General features: G+C 44.7%; 1 protein-coding gene across 6 annotated transcripts in view; it reads left to right on the forward strand.

The window, feature by feature from the left end:
* LOC311008763 (adhesion G protein-coupled receptor L3) overlaps positions 1–20,064 on the forward strand; it is a 179,396-nt gene that overhangs the window by 142,308 nt on the left and 17,024 nt on the right. For all 6 annotated transcript variants that reach the window (XM_084002629.1, XM_084002625.1, XM_084002626.1 and 3 more), the window contains 5 exons: positions 903–1,079; positions 9,137–9,346; positions 11,610–11,830; positions 18,020–18,086; positions 19,676–19,767. In XM_084002629.1, coding sequence (XP_083858755.1) covers positions 903–1,079; positions 9,137–9,346; positions 11,610–11,830; positions 18,020–18,086; positions 19,676–19,767 — 767 coding nt within the window. The remainder of the gene's footprint in view (positions 1–902; positions 1,080–9,136; positions 9,347–11,609; positions 11,831–18,019; positions 18,087–19,675; positions 19,768–20,064) is intronic.

The raw sequence follows: 20,064 nt of genomic DNA on the forward strand, positions 1-20,064 counted from the left end.
GGTGAAAGGATTCAATAGATGACTTAGTCTATATTTTATGCTTAAAGACAGATTAAAAGGTATCAGGATTTATGTTAAGTCGACTTCAACTTTGACCTTAACCACCAAAGGGGTGTTCCTGATTTTTGGGGCTTAAGTTTTGGATCACCGGCCTTCCGGGACGACGATGTGTCCTCTAGTTATTGTTTTTGCCTCCTTGCCGTACCACTTAATGGGACCAATTAAATCCATTAATGGGACGGAGGGTCATCCTATCTCCTTGCCGTGGCATATTTTACACGCGTGCGTTGGATGTGTGAAGGGTAAACTCAGTCAGCGGCAAATTTACATTCAGAGAGGATAAACCTTATTAGACTAATCACCCTACAGCGAGATGTGAAACAATGGAATAAAAACCACAGCTCCTCGCGGACAGCAGACACGTTTAACCTTGGAAGCTGTGAGTCACAAAGGGAAGCGATTGTGCTCTCCTTTTTGTTTCCCCCCGAAAAGCTGCGAAAGAAATTGGGCTCGAGACGGGGAAAAAAGGGCGGTTGATGTAGCTATTTATCAGCCGTTGTTTTGTTGCGCTCGTGTGTGACTCAGCCTCGGTGGTCGTGGGTGACTTCTATTAAACGGCAGGCGGAGATAGCGGGGAGGCGTGCTCGTCGTTAGGGCCGTCGCCGCGGCACAGACGGCGGCGGCGGCCATTAAACAGTGGGGCAGTCCACTTTTACGCGGCGGAAGTTAAAGAGAAAGGTCAAAAAGAGACAATGAAACACAGGCATGGGGCTGCTTGATGCTGTATGACAGTATTAACAACTGGTATCCACTTTTAGAATGGAGACGGAGCTGTGGGGGGGGATGTTTTGGACGTGATTCGGACATTCTGTGTTAATTCCAATATGTTTTTCCTCTCACAGCAATCGGAGGAGAACTTCAACCCCAACTGCTCCTTCTGGAGCTACTCCAAGAGAGCCATGACCGGTTTCTGGTCCACGCAGGACTGCCGCCTGCTCGGCACCAACAGGACCCACACCACATGCTCCTGTACCCATCTCACCAATTTCGCCGTCCTCATGGCCCACGTGGACGTCAAGGCAAGCCAGCTCTTTTTACTTTTTACTTGCTTCCCGACGGACTTTTTCATCTTCAAAATATGTGCAATTTACCGAGCGCCGCTGGGCGAAAATGAAAATGCATTGATCTATTATGGCTGACCCAGCCAGTCCATTCCAAGATGATTGGTTGACAAGAAAAGTAAGGCTCAGGCAGTGTAGAGCACTGTTTGTCAATATATGTTTTATATTTCAGAGGGTTAAAATAAATTAAGTGTTTTCTGACCTTCACAGCACTTTGTAGACTAACATTTAAAGTGCCAAAACGCAGCCCCCTATTCATATAGCTTTAACCAGCGGCCCTGCCGGGGGAACGTCTGTATTGATCGCAGTCTTGAAAGTCCGCCGTGTGAAGCAGCCCGAATACGTGAATGTGTGGGGCGTTTAGTTTGAAACCCATTTTGTTTTGGCCTTTTAAACCTTTTTGAAAGTCCATCAGAACAGGCATTGTGAATATGTACTTTAGAGAGATGCCTGTTCTGTTACTGCCAGTCTTTGTGTGGCGACGTGTTGTTGGGATAGTTTGTCCTAATCCAACAATATCTCACCATGTCTCGCTTTATGCTTAGCAATGTACAAAGCTTATATCATAGCAAACATCTAATCCCTGACACAAATTGACTTTGAAAGTAAATCTTAAAGGAATTGCTTCCTTACTTTAGGTGAGAAGATTTCGTGGTATCTATCTTCTTCTGCAGTAAATTGGCTTTTTGTTGAAGAATCTATAGTTTTACGATGTTTATTTTTATGGAAATAATGAAGTCTGTTGAGTTTAGTCGTTCCTGAAGTCAGATAGAACCCTGAATAAGAAGTCCAGGTTGTCGGAGTGCAAACTTTCTATCTGATCATTTTAATATCGCTCAATTCTACATGTTTATATGTTAATTGTCGAAACTCTTTATTGCTGCAATTCTTGGTCAGGTCCCCCTTGTGAAACAGAACGTTGATCTCAATGGGACAGAGCTGGTTAAATATAAAATAAAAACTTAAAACAGCTTAGAGCCAAACTTAAATATGTTTATTAAGGGATTAAAACAAAACTCTCAGCCTTTTCCATCTGCTCCTTTTTATTTGTGCGTGAATGTGTTTGTTTTGTTAATGTATTAATGTAAAGACAGAAAGGAGGAGGGGGAAAAGAAAACATTTGCACTGCATCCCCATATTGCAGGATTCTTCTCCGTGCACCAGTTTAGTTTTTTCCTTCAGGGTAGCTGCAGAAGTGAAACGAGAACAGGAAGTGTGATGCGCAGTGCTGGAGAGCAATTCATTGGGAGGTGCTAATGGAAGTTCAAAGAAAAGAATTGTAATTTGACTGCGAGATGCGTGTGGGGTGGGAAAAAAAATCACAAAAGCAGAGGAGATGGGTAAAGAGGGTGTTGGAAATAAAATAAAAATTGAGCAATTTGGACAAAGAAAAGGAAGGAGAAGGAGAATCGCTGGTCAGGGAAGAAGCTGACAGACGGCTTAATTATTTCTGTCGCAGGAAGTCTGAGAAGCTCGCTGCTGAGAAAGCAGAGTCGCTCTCGGTATCTGGTATGGTATCTGGCTCTCCGGAGCCTCTCTTCTGAATCACTAGGGGGGGTGGGGACACACTTTGAGGGCCGTCCCAGTTGGCTGTTGTCCATGAAACCACTAGACCTTTCTTCACCTCAAACAATCACACACACCAAGAATTCAGCATGCTGCACACATGACTTCAGGGAGGTCCGGGGCGCTGTGGTTTTTACTTTTTTTCGCCGGAGAGAGCCACTGTTTGTCACTCAGCAGCGTGACTTTTGGACCCGCTAAGCTCTCTGCAGGGCCGAAGCCGAGTCTGGAATAGAGAGGGAGCCGCGAAGAATGGGATCCTTCACGCCATGAAAGCAGAGCGGCAACAAAAAAAAAAAAAAAGAGAGAGGAAGCAATAAAAGGAGGGCTTTCAGTCAAGCCTATCCCTAACATTTTTGGAAAGCCTAGCCTGCTTGTGGCACTGCATTCATGGGAGGAAAGTGGACAGGAGTTACACCCCAGTTCTGAGTGACAACAATTTTTTATTTTTTTAGTCTTTATCTTTTCCACTTGGATGTTATAAAAGGCCGCTTGTTGGAAGGTGCCGCTGAATGGGAGATTCGGAGGCTTTTTATTTGCCAAACTGTCACAGTGTTAAAGCTGAGAACACAGTGAACGTAGGGAAAGTGAGAGGCAGAAAAATAAATTTCATAAATTGAAGAGACTATCTGTTTTTGTATCCATGGCAACAGAACATACCACCGCTGATCTCTGCATTGTTATTACTCATTACCCTCAGAGCAACAGATTATATTCTAACCTTGTTTATTTCTCAGTGGCATCTCAGAAAGGGAGGGGGGGGGGGAAAAGATAGGCAAGCTGTAATTACAATATTCCTTTAGAGGACAGATGCTCGCTACAGTATCGCCGTCATCTTTCATCTTGTCGTGTTGGCCGATGGATGCAGATAGATGAGAGTAATGATAGTGTTCTATTCGGGGGTCTTTATGTTCGGTTTAATAAGCCGCCGTCTGCGTCACGCTCGCACCGTTACATTTTTAGCACCGGGTTAAGATTGCATTCAAGAGCGCCACACACCTCACGCTGAATTAGAAGTGTGCATGTGGCGCTGTGACCGGTGTCGTTTTGCCCTTGACAGTGATTAGAAGTTGCCGCATTGGTTTTGGGCTCCTGGATTTAAACCGTTTAGCGAGCCGAATATAGAAATGTGGCTTTTATATCTTTCAGACTTTGTGGAAAAGTTGATTTGTAGATGTTGACTTTCTCAAAGTGTCTGAAAATAATGATTAAATGCATCACTTATAGATAATCTGACCTGACATGTTCCACAATCCATATACTTTAAGTTATCCAAGGTCTAACTGACTAAACTTTAATTATAGAACTATGTGTATGAATATACTTCACAATAACTGCCTTGTAATCAAGCTAAAGCCAGACTGAGTGTGGGCAAGGTGAAAACTTTGCCCACTCATTCATATTCATAAAGACACCCTTGAACTAGAATGCACTGTGTATGAGATTATTAGACAGCCTCAGCAGTGGAGAAACTACAGAGTGTGTCTCATCGGGATTAATTATGTTTGAAGTCAATTAGTTCCTCAGAATAAGTTCTAATGCACATGATGTAGATATTTGAGTAACCGTGGATGTTTAGAGCCTCGGTGCTTTCTAATGCAAAGTCCTGAAGTTGCACAAGAACTCATTAAAGTGGAATATCTAAACCACTTCACAGAAGCACGCCCACTCAGATGCTATCTGTCAGATACAGGGGGGGGTAACAGGTGACCACAAGGGCGTGGAGTGCCGCCTGTGTCATACCTCGAGCCCCCTTTGTTTGCTCGTTTTGAGCTTCCTAGCCAGAGAGCCGATGACTTTGACTGCTCCACCGCCGTCGGCCACGTAAACAAATCCTAACTCTACTCGCAGACGGCAAGCTGCATGCCAGAGATTATAACCTCTCTTCATGGAATCTTTACAGGATGTTTGCAAAACGGGGGGTTTCTGGAGCGAGCCGTGTGGAAGTGGGTGTACTTGAATGTGACTTTGCTGTGAGAACGCTCATTATTCTTACCTCGAGATGTCCTGTTCCTGAGCCGTGACACATTTGTGGCGATTGAGGAGGATGCTTCACATGTATTGAATACGGAATAAATAAATAAAAATAAAATCGCTCCACTTGACTGTGCATTGAAAGGCGGTGTTGGACTCGAATGGTTTCAAATGAAATCATTTGACCTCCGTGTTGCGTGGAAGTGGCGATGTCAGCACAGATCGCCCCTCTTTGTTTCTGGGTCACTCCGTCTTTGCTCCGGCAGATGCAGTAGCTCGATGAGCGCCGTGAAAGCACGCCGCCAAAGACCACTATGTTTCTTTTTTATTGCGCTCGGCATACGTTTCAGGATTCCCTAATGGTTCAAGCCCGGTCGCGCTTCTGAGGCTCTACTTTGCTTTGAATTTAGGTCCACCCTTTTTGTGGAGCCAGCTACTGGGCATTGAGATTAAAACAAATGTTTTAAATGTGGGCTTGAGCATAAGCCCCGACAGAAGAAATATAGACCTGCTGTGGTTCCACCTCCAGGCCATTATTTACGTAGTAGATGTGCATGCGGAGGTAGCCCCCAGGGAGGCATAGAGCTACTGGTAAGTGGCACTATTCCCGACAGACCAGGAAGTGTAAATCAACGGCGCATCCCGCCGGATGATGGAGAGGGCGATATTTGGGCAACATTCATCACTGTCTCTATAGAGCATCTCCACGCTGGCACCATCAGACAGTAACTATGATGTGGAAGGACAGTCAAGGTTAGTCGTGTATTTCACGGCTAGAGATGGGTTCGGGATAATTCCGTCTCTGTTTAAGGCACATTTCGAGAAGACGGAGACCGCCGCTAACTGCCATAGCAACCGAAAGGCGTGTTCGGGCTTTTCATCATGGTTATTGTAGCTTAGAACACAGTGTGACATTAGCCGCATGTGCAGAATGTCAACTTCCCGCCGAGCGAGCTGGAATCTCTCCCCCAGCCCTTTTAAATGTGACGAATTTGCCAGGACCCCTGATTCATATGCCCTCTCTGCCACTGTTCTTCATCCTCGCGCAGATCATAAATCCTTGGTCATACCGTAGGTGAACTTGTCACATGACTCCCTGCAGTGGGGCCACTACCCCTCGGCGCAACCGTCTGCCCTGCCTGACCGTATTTCATGAGTCAAAGCTCGGCTCTGGGGGCGTATAGCGAGATTTATGCATTTTAATTGGATTGGCTTCATGGCCCCATGCTGAGAGCACTTCTTTGGGGTATAAAGGATCGACGCTCTGCTCTCTTCACCGCTTTGCCCTCTTTCTGCGTTGCCACAGAAGCAGTTCAAGAGATTCTGACTCTTCGACACAGGATGTTATGGTAATTAGGTGCTCGATATGTGACGTGAGGTTCAGATGGCTCGGGCTGGACGTAAAAAAAAAAAGCGTCTGCTCCTCCTTGTCAGACTTCTCGAGTGCCCGGGAACCTGATTTTTGTGCTACGTGCGAGCAGATCGGGGGCAAAGCCAATCTCCTCGGGCATCCGTCTGAAGTGGAAAAATACGTGTGTTTAAGAAATCCGAGAAAAATGGAGGAGAGAAAGATTGGAAGACAAATCGAATGTGCACAAATGTGCTTCGCCCCGCTAAGTAACGCGGATGCTGTATGACTCGACCGCCCTTGCAACGCGAGTGAATTTCGGAGCAAATTACGGCGGCCCACTTCACAGACTCCTAGACTGATTCCCATCATTTGGGCCCGTCGGTGTGAGGGGTTTGGTAGAGCCGCCACGAAAAGGAAACTTTCCAGCGGAGACATTGTGGCGGGCCATCATACACCTCCCAGAACAAAGAAATCATACCTCAGTAAATCCATCACCCAGGTGTAGATACCCCTCCCTCCTCTCCAATTGAATGTGAGATTGTGATGGATGGAGCCCCAGCACAGCTCGCTGGCCCGGGAGACCTCAGGGTCCCCTCACAATGCGCTGCAGCTCGTACCACCCACCACATCAATACCTTTGTGATGCAGTGGACTGAAAACAGACTCATGTGTCACGTGAACCACACACCTACGGAGCATGCGAGCGCAAACATTGACATCTGTTGCCACCCACTGAGCGGAGTACTCCATTGTGACTTTTTGACATATTATACTGTAGACCCCGGTTAAAAAAAAGGGGGCTGGAATCAGCCTTGATTTCATACAGAGTGACACACACACACACCACAGATGCCTGCTCTATATAACTTCTTGCCAGCCCCCCACCCCTCCAACGTATACAAACGGCTCATCAGGCAGGAAAATCAAAAGAGCGCTCTCCCCAGACTCAAGGAGCACTGCGGCTGTTATTGTACCAGAGACCCTTAATGATCAGCATCTGTTCCCGCTCTCTGCTAGCGTTAGCTCGGCCGCCACTAAACAAGGCTTTTGTGTAATACCTCCAAGTTTTCTCACTCTCACTTGAACTTGGGGGGAGAAAGAAAAGAAAGAAAGAAAAAAAACACCCGTGGATGTTGATAGTGTGTCTCTCCTTGCCCCAGCTGAAAAAAAACTGCTGACTGTGTTCGAAATATGATTTAAAGAGGCGCTTGTTTGAGAGACATATCAGACGTATCGTATGCTTTTGCTGCGTTATTCCTCAACGTAAGCAAATATTTTTCCTTGGGTTCGTCCGACGCTATACAGCCCGGAGTCGTACATCATTCCCTGCAGGCCGAGACCGCGTACATATCTTTGGTATCAGAAAGACAAACTGAACTCTGGAAGTCTGGAAGCTAATATGTTGTGTCAGTCTGTGATAATGAGTTCAGCTTAGCTTTCATCTCTGCTATTTTTTTTAACTGCCTGTCAATGCTTATCAGCTGTCTTCCTTTAACTATATGCTACATAACACCTGTTGGATCTTCATTAGCATTCAGACATGATCATCATGTCCAAATTCTAAAGTTCTACCCAGATAGTACTTGAGTCCCAGCAGGAATCGTGTTGGCAGATTTAAATAAATAATAATTCCACCTCCACGCCCCACTTTCTTTTTTCCCCTTTCCCTTTTTTAAATCAAAGCCCAGCAGGATGAAAAAGACGACGATCCCTTTGGGAAATTAGGAAGCCTTAAAAACTGACCAAAGCACTTGCATGAAGTAATTATCTCGCTGATGCCCAATCCCCACGTTTTTACACGTAGAAGACACTTGTTTAACGCCCGTGTCGCGTTTCCGTGTCTGCCTCGGCAGGTCTTCCCTTTCCCTAGTGGTAGCATCGTGCAAAATTGTCAGATGACAGCGCGGTCCCCTAATACCAGCTGTGAATGGTAGATTCAGATCCCCCGCAGGCGTGTCGGATGAATCCAGCACTCCGTTATCAACACCACCTGTCGTCATCCAAACGGGTTCTTTTCATTTTAAACTGGATATTGTTAAATTAGTAGTTATTGCTATATTTTTTATACAATTTACTGTCAATATTTGCATTTCAACTACAGCCACTTGGAAAACCAGTAGCTGGATACGTCATCCATGTATCAATAACTCTTTTATTATAACCATAACCATTATATTAGCAATCAGCAACTCATTTTAGCGGTTCCAACTGTTTCCACATCTTACTTATAGGGAATTCAACCATTTATGCATTAGGTTTAGCTACCTGTTCTAATTAAAAAGTGTTATTTTTTCCCAAATTAAACAGTAATCTCTATTTCAGCACATTAGTTGTGCTACTCCTCAACGTTTCCGTGTAATGGGTGACAAGATGCCACCTATTAAAGATTCCTAATTAAGCTCCAATTTTTCTTCGTTCCGGTTTTTTACCCTCGGCAGGTTCTCAGCAGAATATTGCTTCTAATGTATTTGTTTTCATTGTTTTCAAGGCCACAAATGCATCCTCCAGATTCCACTCTTTTTACTGTGTGTTGCCCACTTCTGTCCAAGTGTCCCCATGTGCACTTGGCTTTTTTATGGACTGATGTAAATTCTCTTTCATGGCTGTGCTAGAATCACCGTTGATCCTTATCTCTCCCGTAAAGCCACAAATTTACAGTCGGCAAAAGGCTTTTTAGAGCCCCAAACTGGCTGCGGTGGCAAATGACTATTTGAGAGGATAGAAAAATCATGAAAAAGGCAACAGCGAACGTTATTGACCGTTGTTGTGGTTTGATTGTATTCCTGTTGTGCTGGTCTTAGACACCTGCTGCCCTTTGGACTGCTCACTTTGTTACACTTTGTTGCCTGACCAACATGAAGCAATAGGAGGGCATTTTAGATTGATTCACTCTGACTAATTCATGATTCATATCCGCCACCTGTGGCTCACTCTGTGGTGGTTTATTGGAAGCTTGAAAGGACGCACTTTACACTCCGGGCAAGAAAAAAAAAAGTGTTGCAGGGACAGAACAGTAATGCAATTTTTTACGGCAGCTTTTCATTATTGGAGTTGATTTCTAATAATAATTCTAATAATTTGTTTCGACAAAATACAATAACACTTCCTCTCGTGCCACCTCTTCCAGAACACGGACCCGGTTCACGACATGCTCCTGGACGTCATCACTTGGGTGGGCATCCTCCTGTCGCTGGTCTGCCTGCTCATCAGCCTCTTCACCTTCTGCTTCTTCCGCGGCCTCCAGAGCGATCGCAACACCATCCACAAGAACCTCTGCATCAGCCTGTTCATCGCCGAGTCCCTGTTCCTGGTGGGGATCAACCGGGGCGACCAGCCGGTGAGACTGCCGCTGATTGATACTTACTTCAGAATTCAATGATTTAAGGAGATGATGATCAAACTAGAGACGATCTTGCAATTGGATTAAATGTCAAACCGGGGCAAGATGGGAACTCTGACCTTCATTCTGATCCCATCGACATACCTGCAAAGTGTCTCGACTGTGTCTCCCAGAATTGTCTCTGCAACACGCTAATGTATCCCTCTCACATACACTCTTTACGCTAAGGTAAGCTAACTGGCTGCTAGCTCCAGCTGCACACAGTGTGTAATATTCATCTCAAGCTTCTCATTTTACTCTTGCCAAGAATTTGAATAAGAGTTTCCCCCCCCCAAGCTATTCATTAAGGCAATGATGGTTCAACCACATGAATCTGTCTCGAATGTTGACTCATTTCATGAGGTGATCCGATCTGTTTGAAGGTGCCAAAAATATAGCGATGCATACACAAACTAAAAACATTCGGCCGACGTGGATGTGATGTCTTCATTGCTTGGTGTCCATGGAGACACTCAGGTAGCAATATTCTGAAAATCTGGTCAGTGAGGGGGTATTAAAATGTGAAAAGTAAATACATAAATACATGAAGACACGCACGGAAAATGTCCAAATTGGTTTGTTTTTTTTGTTGTTCCACAAATCCGTAGCCCCTCTGGGCTGCAAGAAAGGCTCCCTGAAAGCTTTGTATTAACCTTCACTGAGGAGCGTTCACCATCTTTTCTTCTCCAGATTTAACAGCCAAGCATTGGGTTTGTTTTTTTTTGAGAGGAACGTAACCTTTGGTGTCCTGCTGTGTGTGGTCCTTCCCCCAAGGTTCCAGCTGCCCTGAACTCTTTTCATTCTTCCCGTCTCACCAAGACGAAACACCGGAAGGAAAGAAGTGGATGTTTTTTTTATTCAACAAGCGCTCCTCCTCGGTCCCTGCAAACATACTTGAAATGGCTCTCCCATACTCCGTCACAATGCACACCTGCCAGCTCCCTGTTACATCCTCATACCTAGATCACTCTTCTGCTTTACTCGCAGACACAGATTCACGCGTTCGCTCCCCCGAACCACCTCCCGGTGCAGTTTTTCCAATTTGTAAACACTTCAGATTAATCTGGATTAAGCCGTTCAATACACTAAACCGCCTTCGAGTATAATAACCTCTCCTGTAAGAGCTCAGCTGTGGTAGCAGGTGGAGGCATGCACAGTCCTCTTGGAGCGCGTGTGTGTGCTCAACGCTCGGTGTGCCGCCGACGAACGTGGAGTCATTACATGTAAACGGGACGGAGGAGGGCTTTACTCCACCTACGGATTCTCACAATCGCGCCATTTTTTTTTGCTTGCTAATGAGGACGCAGTCAGCTGTGCTGGAGTAGATTGTCTGAGCAGAGATGATCTCTGTATCTGTGAATCTATAATTAGGTCAGACACTGGAATAAAGCTCTCAGTCTTTTGAATTATTGTATTTATCTTTTCGGTTTAATTTGATTTGGTTTTCAGCATATTATCCCAAAGCTTACCTCAAACTACACCTGTGTTATAAGTGCAGGTGGATTAAAAGATTCAAATTGAATTCCCAGGGAACGAAATCAGATCCCATCTATGTTTTCAGATATCACCAGGCCGTGGTGTAGCCGCAAAGCGACTCCCCTGTAAAGATAATGCTTTGGTCCGACACCTTTTTTTTCCCTTCCATAACATTTTATGGGTGTGATTCACCGCCCGCCTCTAAGATCACTCTCCTGGACTGCAATTAATGTCCACTCAACCTTTTAGTTATTTAATTGCATCCATTTCGGTGACAAAATATGCCAGTTATGTTCAACTGTGCCCATAATTAGATCAATCCACGTAAGCACTGTATGTTGTCAGGAAGTGTGTGGGTAGCAGGCGCATCTCTAGAAGCTCCGGGAGGCGTGTGACGGCGTTATGTGCTCGCACCTGGCCCGCTGTTTGGAAACGCCGCAAGGCTCCAATTGGCTCTTGGACTGTTGACTTTGCTTCTTTATTCCGCTCTTCCATCCGTGCCAGCCACAGCAAACAAGACCGCACGGGCTCAGTAGCTGCAGCGTCCTCCTGCCAATCACCGCAGGCGAACATCCGATCACTTCAGCGAAACGGCGCTTTCGCAATGCTAATTGTTGGGAAGACACAAACAAGCCGAGGTCAGCTCGGTTATACATATAGATATATCATGCCCTCTAGCAAAAAACTGATTAGAATCGTTTTTTTGAACTCTGAATACTCACATCTGCCTCCCCCCCTTTCTCAGATCGCCTGCGCCGTCTTCGCCGCGCTGCTCCACTTCTTCTTCCTGGCGGCGTTCACGTGGATGTTCCTGGAGGGCGTGCAGCTCTACATCATGCTGGTGGAGGTGTTCGAGAGCGAGCACTCGCGCCGCCGCTACTTCTACCTGGTGGGCTACGGGGTGCCTGCGCTCATCGTGGCCGTTTCCGCCGCAGTGGACTACCGCAGCTACGGCACCGACCGAGTGTGAGTACACAGGAGACCGGGAGTGTTTACGCGTGTAATACGCAAAAGATGATATGAAAATACAAAATATTTGTGGATTTGTAGCAGCCTTATTTTCCATTTTTCTTTATAGCCATACAAAAGAATGCACAATAAAAAATGGTTTTGCAGATCTTACGAACATCAAGGGGAGAGGTAGTTAAAAAGCAAGACGTATGTTTGGAAACAATAAAAAAGAGAGCAAAATATAAAACAATTAGTCGCACATATATTCAGCCACCACTATTAAAAAGTAATTATTATCGATCATTCATCCCACACCTTCCCCCTCTCTCAGACCTCCTATATATTTCAACACTAGCCGCCGTGCCTTTATCAAACCCTCGCCTCCTGCCTGCATTCTTGAATGTAATCTTCCAAATGGGGCCCAGCTCTCTCAGCCACATCTCAACTTTGCATCATCACTAATATGTTTTCTAGCCAGTGCAGTACCTAGACACACACTCCTCCACTCACTAGCAGAGCTTTTAGACCCCAGAATGGCCATAAGGCTGTCAGGCTCCCATTGTTTCATGGTTTAGAGTAAAACTCTAATGGAGCAGTCCAGGAAAGTGTGTGAGGCTTCCTGCTCCATTGTTACATTGTGTTTACTTTCACTTTTTACAATGTAATCCAATGGAAACATCCAATTGGCTTTTTGTCAAGTTGCAATGCAAACTTTTATGATTGGCCGACAGAAACACGGACATAAAGTGCCTTGTCTTTCAAACACATCCTTTATCTTTCCAGTGAGCAAACACAGGGTCTGCACTGGATGCTTTAAAAGCATGCTTGTCAGAGATTGGGGCTCTCTGTGTATATTTTTTGCAGCTTCCAATTATGTTTTTTTTTTTTTTTTTTTAATCTCTTTCCATATTTTTAAAGAGCTGTGTACCAGAAAGTTCCCTCCACATACAGATTTGTTTTGTCTTAACAATGCTGCAACAGACAGCTCGCTACGGAAAGCCAAGCCAGGGGTTTTATCCTCCGTGCCCTCGCCGAGATTACAACTAATCCAGAAAAGAGTGTTTGAATGTGAAGCCCAGTGGTAACATCTACAATCTGGGAGACCGAAGAGCCTCATTCTTAGTTTTACACAGATGTTTCCCTCCTATAAGCACAGTGCCAAATACAGGGGGGTTATAATCAAGTATGGTATATGATAGATCTCTAAAAAGCATGGTAGAACCACCATTGTCTCAACTAGTGACGAAGGGAGAGTATTTTTCATTTCCGGTTCTCCTCAAGTAACAGTTGAGGTTTTCTGATAACACTCGCCCCCGGGTAATTAAACCTTTCCTTGGCAATCTTAAAGGGCACAGAGTTCAGAGTTGAGCTATTCTGGTTCAAGTACACTTGCATTAAGGAGCCAGCCTGGTTTAACAGCTGGGTTGTTGCATGCATCGTGCCATGATATGGTAGGAGCTGATGGGAGATATGATTTGTGATTGATACAACATCCTGTCTCATATATGCTCATATCATCTGTGTCTATATTGTTTGGCTTATTAAATAAGCTTAGGTTGAAATGAATATGTCTTCTGGGAATAAAGCCTACTTGATCCAGATATAAACTTTCAAACAGTTGGCTGGAATTTTGCTCATCGACTTTGTTCCTTTCTTGAGCCGTGACGTCCGGCCCGTAAGATGAGCTCATTCTGGCCCTTTTTCAAAAAAGCGAATGAACTATTTGCATTAGGAAGCGGTTGGACGCACTCGATGCAGCATGTTTAAGCATTCGCATCAGCAGCGGAGAGAGTTCCTCTGAGGAACGCTTGAAGAATCCTATAAAGAACCTGTCAGCGCCAGGTGCTTTATTATTGGGGAATTCTTTAATTGCTTCTATTATCTCTTCAATCGAGATGTCTTTGTGCCGCCGCTTCACCGTTAAGATGAGGCAGATTCAGTCCAGAGAGAGATGGCTTAATTGCATTAGTGTCATGATTACCATTCGACTTACACGCTTTTTGAATAGAATTCCGTAATATATGCATGCGGGTCAATAAATGTCCATTTTGTTCTCGGTACCTGAGCCTGTCTCAGCTGTTGGGCCAACTCTGTCTGAGGCGTGTCTCCTATTAATTCTCTTCATCTGCTTACTAACCTGAGCAGATAGGTATTGTACTCATCTCTTTGGGAGAATTAAACGTGTCAGGACATGAACGTTCCAGCTGAGTCACAGAGATAATTCAACTCCCTGAACCTCATTTCTGTGTTTTCTCCAACTACACAGGATATGGATATGGATGGATTCCTACAATATCTAATGTCAGGCACCCTGATTGACATATATGTAAACAAAAAAAAGCTTTTTTATGCTTTAGTCATTACTTCATCATGGCTAGATTAAACTGCCTGTTGCTATTAATCCAGTAAAGCATCCATAATGTAGTGATTGTCCCCTCCCATTATAATATTTGTCGCCAACATGTGGGTTTCTATTCATAACTGTCGGATCGTGGAAGTTTTGGACCATAAACATTCATCAGTGTGATAGCGACACAATAGCGTTTCCCTGATATCATAATAAATCCGCCCTGATTGTACACTTATGATCAAACAACACATTCCCTTAACAATAATGGCTCCCCCTCAGGCTCTGGTGCTATATTTGTGATCCCCGTCCCTTCTGTACTTTGTCTCTAGCTGATTTCTTAATATGCGTGACACATATTACAAACCTTGGACACCTTTTCTGAGACAATATTCGCTACGGGGTACAATAAAATATATCATATTAATATACATGACATCAGCTCTTCAAGCGTGCCGTTATATTCCCTCTTTTAACTGGGTGATTTAATCCCCTTGCACTGCAGCTTACTATCCCCATGATGTCATTAATACATGACTGGTGTCCACATTGAACAAACGGAAGATTACACCAAGTTGTTGTGTAATCAAACTACAGCATGTGAGCAACGTAAAAACCCTCTGCGCCATTTTGCCTCCCTCCTCACGTCCCTATCTGAGAGCCAAACGCCCCCAAATTCCAGCTGGTCACATACCATGAAAGTTTGGGCGTGGATTTTCCCTCCTTCTGTCCTGCAACAAACGTGAAGAAGCAAACAAACCTGGGGCAAGTTAAAACACCACGACTCGGTTTCATTCTTGTTAACCTACCATGAAGGTTGTCATCCCTGTTTGTGTTGCTTTGAGGGGCTTTAGAGAGTTGGCAGATGACGCTCAATTCTCCATTGCTCATCGTCAACTTTTAATAAAGCCGGACGGTCACTCAAGCTGCCCCCTACTGCTGAATTGACACTGAAAAATTGCCATCTTCAGGATGAAGCATTGCCAGGTCATCGGCGATTAATGTGCTCTGCGTTTTAGGATGCACGCTATACGGCGCGGGCACGGAGAGATTTAGAGGAGTGAGTCTGAATAGGGAGATGGAGAGTGAAAGAGAGAGCAGGAGACAGGAGATTAACCAAAAGATGGGCCGCGACAGAGACCGCCTTTTTTTTGTATTCCCCACAGAAGCTACATAAGCCCTTTCCCCCGAAACACAAAGTGGTCCATAAAGCAGCGTAATGCCAAGCAGAGCATCGCCCCCCATCCCTCTCCGTTAATCTCAGACCCATCTGAAAATAATGAAGACCAGCATCAGCAGTTTGCTTCCAAGATGTTTATCATATGTGGTACACACACAGGCGCACACACACACACACACTGCAACTGGTACCATAGTTCTTGGTGATGGATGAGGTGATAGCTGCCATCGCCATGGCATCACGTGAATAATTAAAGCCTGCCACCGGTGGAACAATTATACGCTGCCATTGAATGATGAGGGGGAAGGACGAGGCGTGATACGTGGTGAATAGCAAAAGGTTGGGGAGGGCACGTGGTCCCGTAGCCACACTATCACGGATGAGCTCACTTTCTGAGCACAGATATCCCCAACAAGTGGCTGTCGTGATCAGATTTTTTATTTTTTGCCTGAAAGGTCTGCCGGCTTATGAAGTCAACTGTTCAAAGCCTTTGATCGAATCGTGTTCTCCAAAACCCGGGGAAGTAAAGTAGGACCTTCCATTCAATTACTCTGAGTGCTCACTATAAATGTGTCCTTGAGCAAGGCACTTCACCCTCACGGAAGGTGCCTGGTTGGTAATCCATCCGGTTTAATGAAAGCAATACATCAAACCACCTGTAAACTCCAGAGATGGAATGACCTTTATGCTTCACTAATCTGGTTTTTAGCTGTTATTTCAAGACCACACGGGTTGTCGGTTTGACTACAGTGTGCCGTTTTCATTTATATTATATTTTGCTTGTCCGCACATATTAAAATCACTTCAAATATATTGTTGAGAAATAATAAAACCGTAGATAAATTCAGGGCAGTGTTATAGACAGTTTCTAGATACCATAGTTCTATGTCGTCTTTCATTTCAGACATTTCTCATTTAATCTTGACTTTATTTTAAGGCTTCAGGACTTCAGACAAGACCACAAGTCTGCCAGTGATGATCTCGGCTCAATTTCTCCTCGGCTCAATTATTTCACTAACTCACTTGGTCATCAGCTCACTGTCACGCCAATGAAATGACTATCTCAGTGTCTTTGCACATTACGCTGCCGTGGCTCATAGGACAGCCTGTCTCACATCACTGCAGAGTGCCAGAATATCATTGGCATGAGTGTGGCTTGTGTTTTGACTGGCACACATTTCTGTTTTTCTTTTTATTGGTATGGATACTTATGGAATAGTTCACTATCAAACCAGGAGGGGAGATGAAACTAGATGTGCTCTAAAAGCCAAACCATGAAACCAAGTGTTGAAGGGGAGGTGGAGGGGGAAAAAATAAATAAAAATCACAGCCCGCAGCTCCCGCCGCCCACCACGTCTTTAAATCTCTGTATGATCTGAAGAAGAAGGCAAAAAACGAACAATAGAACCTTCAGCATAATTTTTGAACCGCGACACCGAGAGCGAGCGCTTTCATGAGCTGCCAGAGTTCTGTGGCTGTTGTGCATCTCTTCTTCTTTTCTTTCTTTATGCATCCATATGTTTTGCCCTGTTGCCTCCTTTCATGCATTGATATCAGTGAGGGGGAGACATATCAAGACCAAGGAAAACAAAGGGCCCGTCTATTTTCAGTTATTGTACAGTATTCGTTAGTTTGTATGCAAGTTCTTTGGTGACAAAAAAAGTGACTGTATTGCTGTAAATACAGTGTTTTCTCATATAATAGATCTTACGCTATCAGAATCGGCTTGTGGGAGGAACAGACACAACCTTTTATCAGAAAAATCCCATTTTGTTTGCCATATTCTGAGACATACATTTTTATTTTTTTTTTATTTGCTGTGTTCCCCTAAGTGCCCCAAACATACGCTTAAAATGCTATTGAATTAGAGCTCCTTGCCACTTCAATTCCCCCTTTGTGTCAGCCTGAATGACAACACGACTGTAAGAACTGTAATTTTCCAGTGGCCAAAAATGGAGGCGTCTTTCTGCCGCAGCAGCGGAGATTAAAAGATTAATAATTCAACCACAGGTCATGAATCAGTTTTTTTCCCCTTCTTTTTTGCCATTTCAAAGCAACACTGCCACCTTCCACTGGCCCCTTCTGGTTTCACCTAGGGAAGGAAAAAAATGTGTACTATTTTGATATGAAGCGTGAGGTCAGGGGAGCGTGTTATTTAATGCTCGACATAATCACGGCGGTCCGAGAGCAGGCGTCGCAGTTAACGTGAACATGAAAGACACTTTGTTGAGTGCTTAAGGAGTGTGGCCGGGGTCAAGGTCAATCCAATTCCTTTGGAGTGATACAGCTACAGGATTCAATTGAGCACTAATTGAATCGTCCATAAATTATCATCTGTAATGTTAATATCCTGCGTGTGCGGAACAAATTGATACAGAATCGAAAAACCAAAGTCTTTTTTTCCTTTGACTTTGATAGTACACCTGTTTGGCTATGAAAGCCCATCATTAAAGCCGCCGTTGACACTCAAAGCCCCCCTTTTCTTCCAGATTCATCCCGATGGCCATATTCTTCAACCCCCTTGTGGCAATCTATGTTTTGAAGTGCCTATTCCTCCGTGTCACTTCAGCCTCCTACTTGATGTATATCCTCTGAGCAGGAGCATAAAGCTATAACCTCAAATCTCTCACTCCTCCCTCTCACTCCATATCCTCCGATCTTCTCTCTTTCATTGCAGTTGCTGGCTTCGCCTGGACACCTACTTCATTTGGAGTTTCATAGGACCGGCAACCTTGATAATTATGGTAAGCGTGTCCCCCCCCACACACACACACACACCCATTCCCACCCCCCTTCTGCTCATTAACCCTACTTAGCCTGCGGGTCATCGCTTAAATGGTCCGCTGAGAATCCCCTTTCCTACTTCCTGTCCTCTCTCTCTTCTCTGCCCTGTTGAGCATACATGCCACCGCCGGGCACATAGCCGTCCAGGAAAACGAATGAGGGCTGTGGAAAAATATATTGCAGTTTGTCACCCTGCTGCACTCACTGGCTGAGACGGGTTTTTTTTGGCGGGGGGGTGGAAGAATAAAAAAAAAAAAGAGTGAACTCTGCTCAGTTTGTGCAGTGTTGGAATAATCCGCACTGCGATTATGATTGATTTTCTTCCTGTTTCAACTCCTCGCTACCTTTTCCCATCTCCTCCTCCGAGGCACACAGACAGCTCGAGGTGCAAACACACAAGAATTATACAAGGAGGACACACGCACACACACTCATTCTGTGTCTCCCTACGAGGACAGACCCAATTTTCCTCGTGAAATATCTCATTTATTGATCCATCTGCTTTAAATCTGCCGTCAGAGTGATGTTCTTCTAAGTATTTAAGCAAATGTCAAGCTGTAAATATTGCCGTGCCACAAGAGATGTGCTCCTGACGTTCCAAGACACCAGTCAGCCATCATAATAAATACCGGGTATCGGTAAATCAATATATAATAAATATCCCCAACAACTACAAATGTGACAACATTATTATCCCTTGCTCCTCTTAACACAACTCTGACTGCCCAGCTGGATGCTGAGTCCAAACATGCATTATGCATGCGGCGCAAGCATCCACAATGCATCTCTGTATGCTCCATGACTCACTCCTTTCTGTCTTAGATTTAACAAACAAGAATAGCAACGTCGGAAAGAAGGCAAGAGCTCGGATCCAAGTGTGCCGCTGGGAATTTGGGGAGGTTTTTTTGGGGGCAAACATGCACTTTCAGCGGTTAAAAACGGCATATATTTCTACTTTTATACTCAACTGTAAACAGCAGTAATGTAATTGAAAGCGCTCTAATTGCTAAGTTAATCGAGACCCCCATGCTGCGACCTAATTATCTAATTTTTGTGATCAGTGACTCGCAGAGAAAGAAAATAATGAGATAAGTTATGTTTATATAAAGCATAATAACAATGTGTCTGGGGAAACTTAGGTTAAAAAATAAGAGAGTCTGTCAGGTATGTTTAAAATGCATCACAAAGGCACCATAGACACGTGCGTCATAGAAAGTGTTTCTCGATGTAGAAACTGTTGAAGAAAAGGAACTCTTTTCAGCGGTGGCAGTTATTCCCTGTGGTTGTCTCGAAGTGTGAGACAAGTGTGAATAAGTCAGATGAAAAGGCTCCCTCATGCAAGTATGCAGCTGTCTTGTTTCCCCCCCCGTTCTCTGTTTAGTCTGTTGTACCACCATCGAGGTTTTCATAGGATTTTGTGCTCTGTTTGGTAAAGTGGGAAAGCAAGTACTGGCTGCGGCGTTCCAGCTCTGTGCTACAAAGCTCTGATTTAAAATGAATGGAACTGAAACGAGGAAACATTCTCTCTCCGCCTCTCTCTCTCCCTCAGCTCAATGTGATCTTCCTGGGCATCGCTCTCTACAAGATGTTCCATCACACGGCCATCTTGAAACCAGACTCCGGTTGCCTGGACAACATCAAGTAAGAGCACTCACATCACCCAGCTATCCATTAAAGCCGTCCAGAAATAGCACTCCGTATGCTGCGTTTTGTTACAGATGAAAGAATGTTTCAGCGCGAGTGTGTCGAGCTCTCGCGTTCGCCAAAAAACGCACACAGCCGCTTTGTAGCGACGACGACTCGGCTCCGGCCAACTTCTCCTTCCGTTTCCTCCAGTTTAGCGAGCAACGTTTTACTCTGTATGCAAGCCGGCGTCTGTTCCTCGCCTCCCCTTTGATATTTTGAAACCTCATTCAAAGCACTTACGGTTTTTTGAAC

Source organism: Eutrigla gurnardus, assembly GCF_963514095.1.
Source record: "Eutrigla gurnardus genome assembly, chromosome: 23".
NCBI classification, from domain to species: Eukaryota; Metazoa; Chordata; class Actinopteri; order Perciformes; family Triglidae; genus Eutrigla; species Eutrigla gurnardus.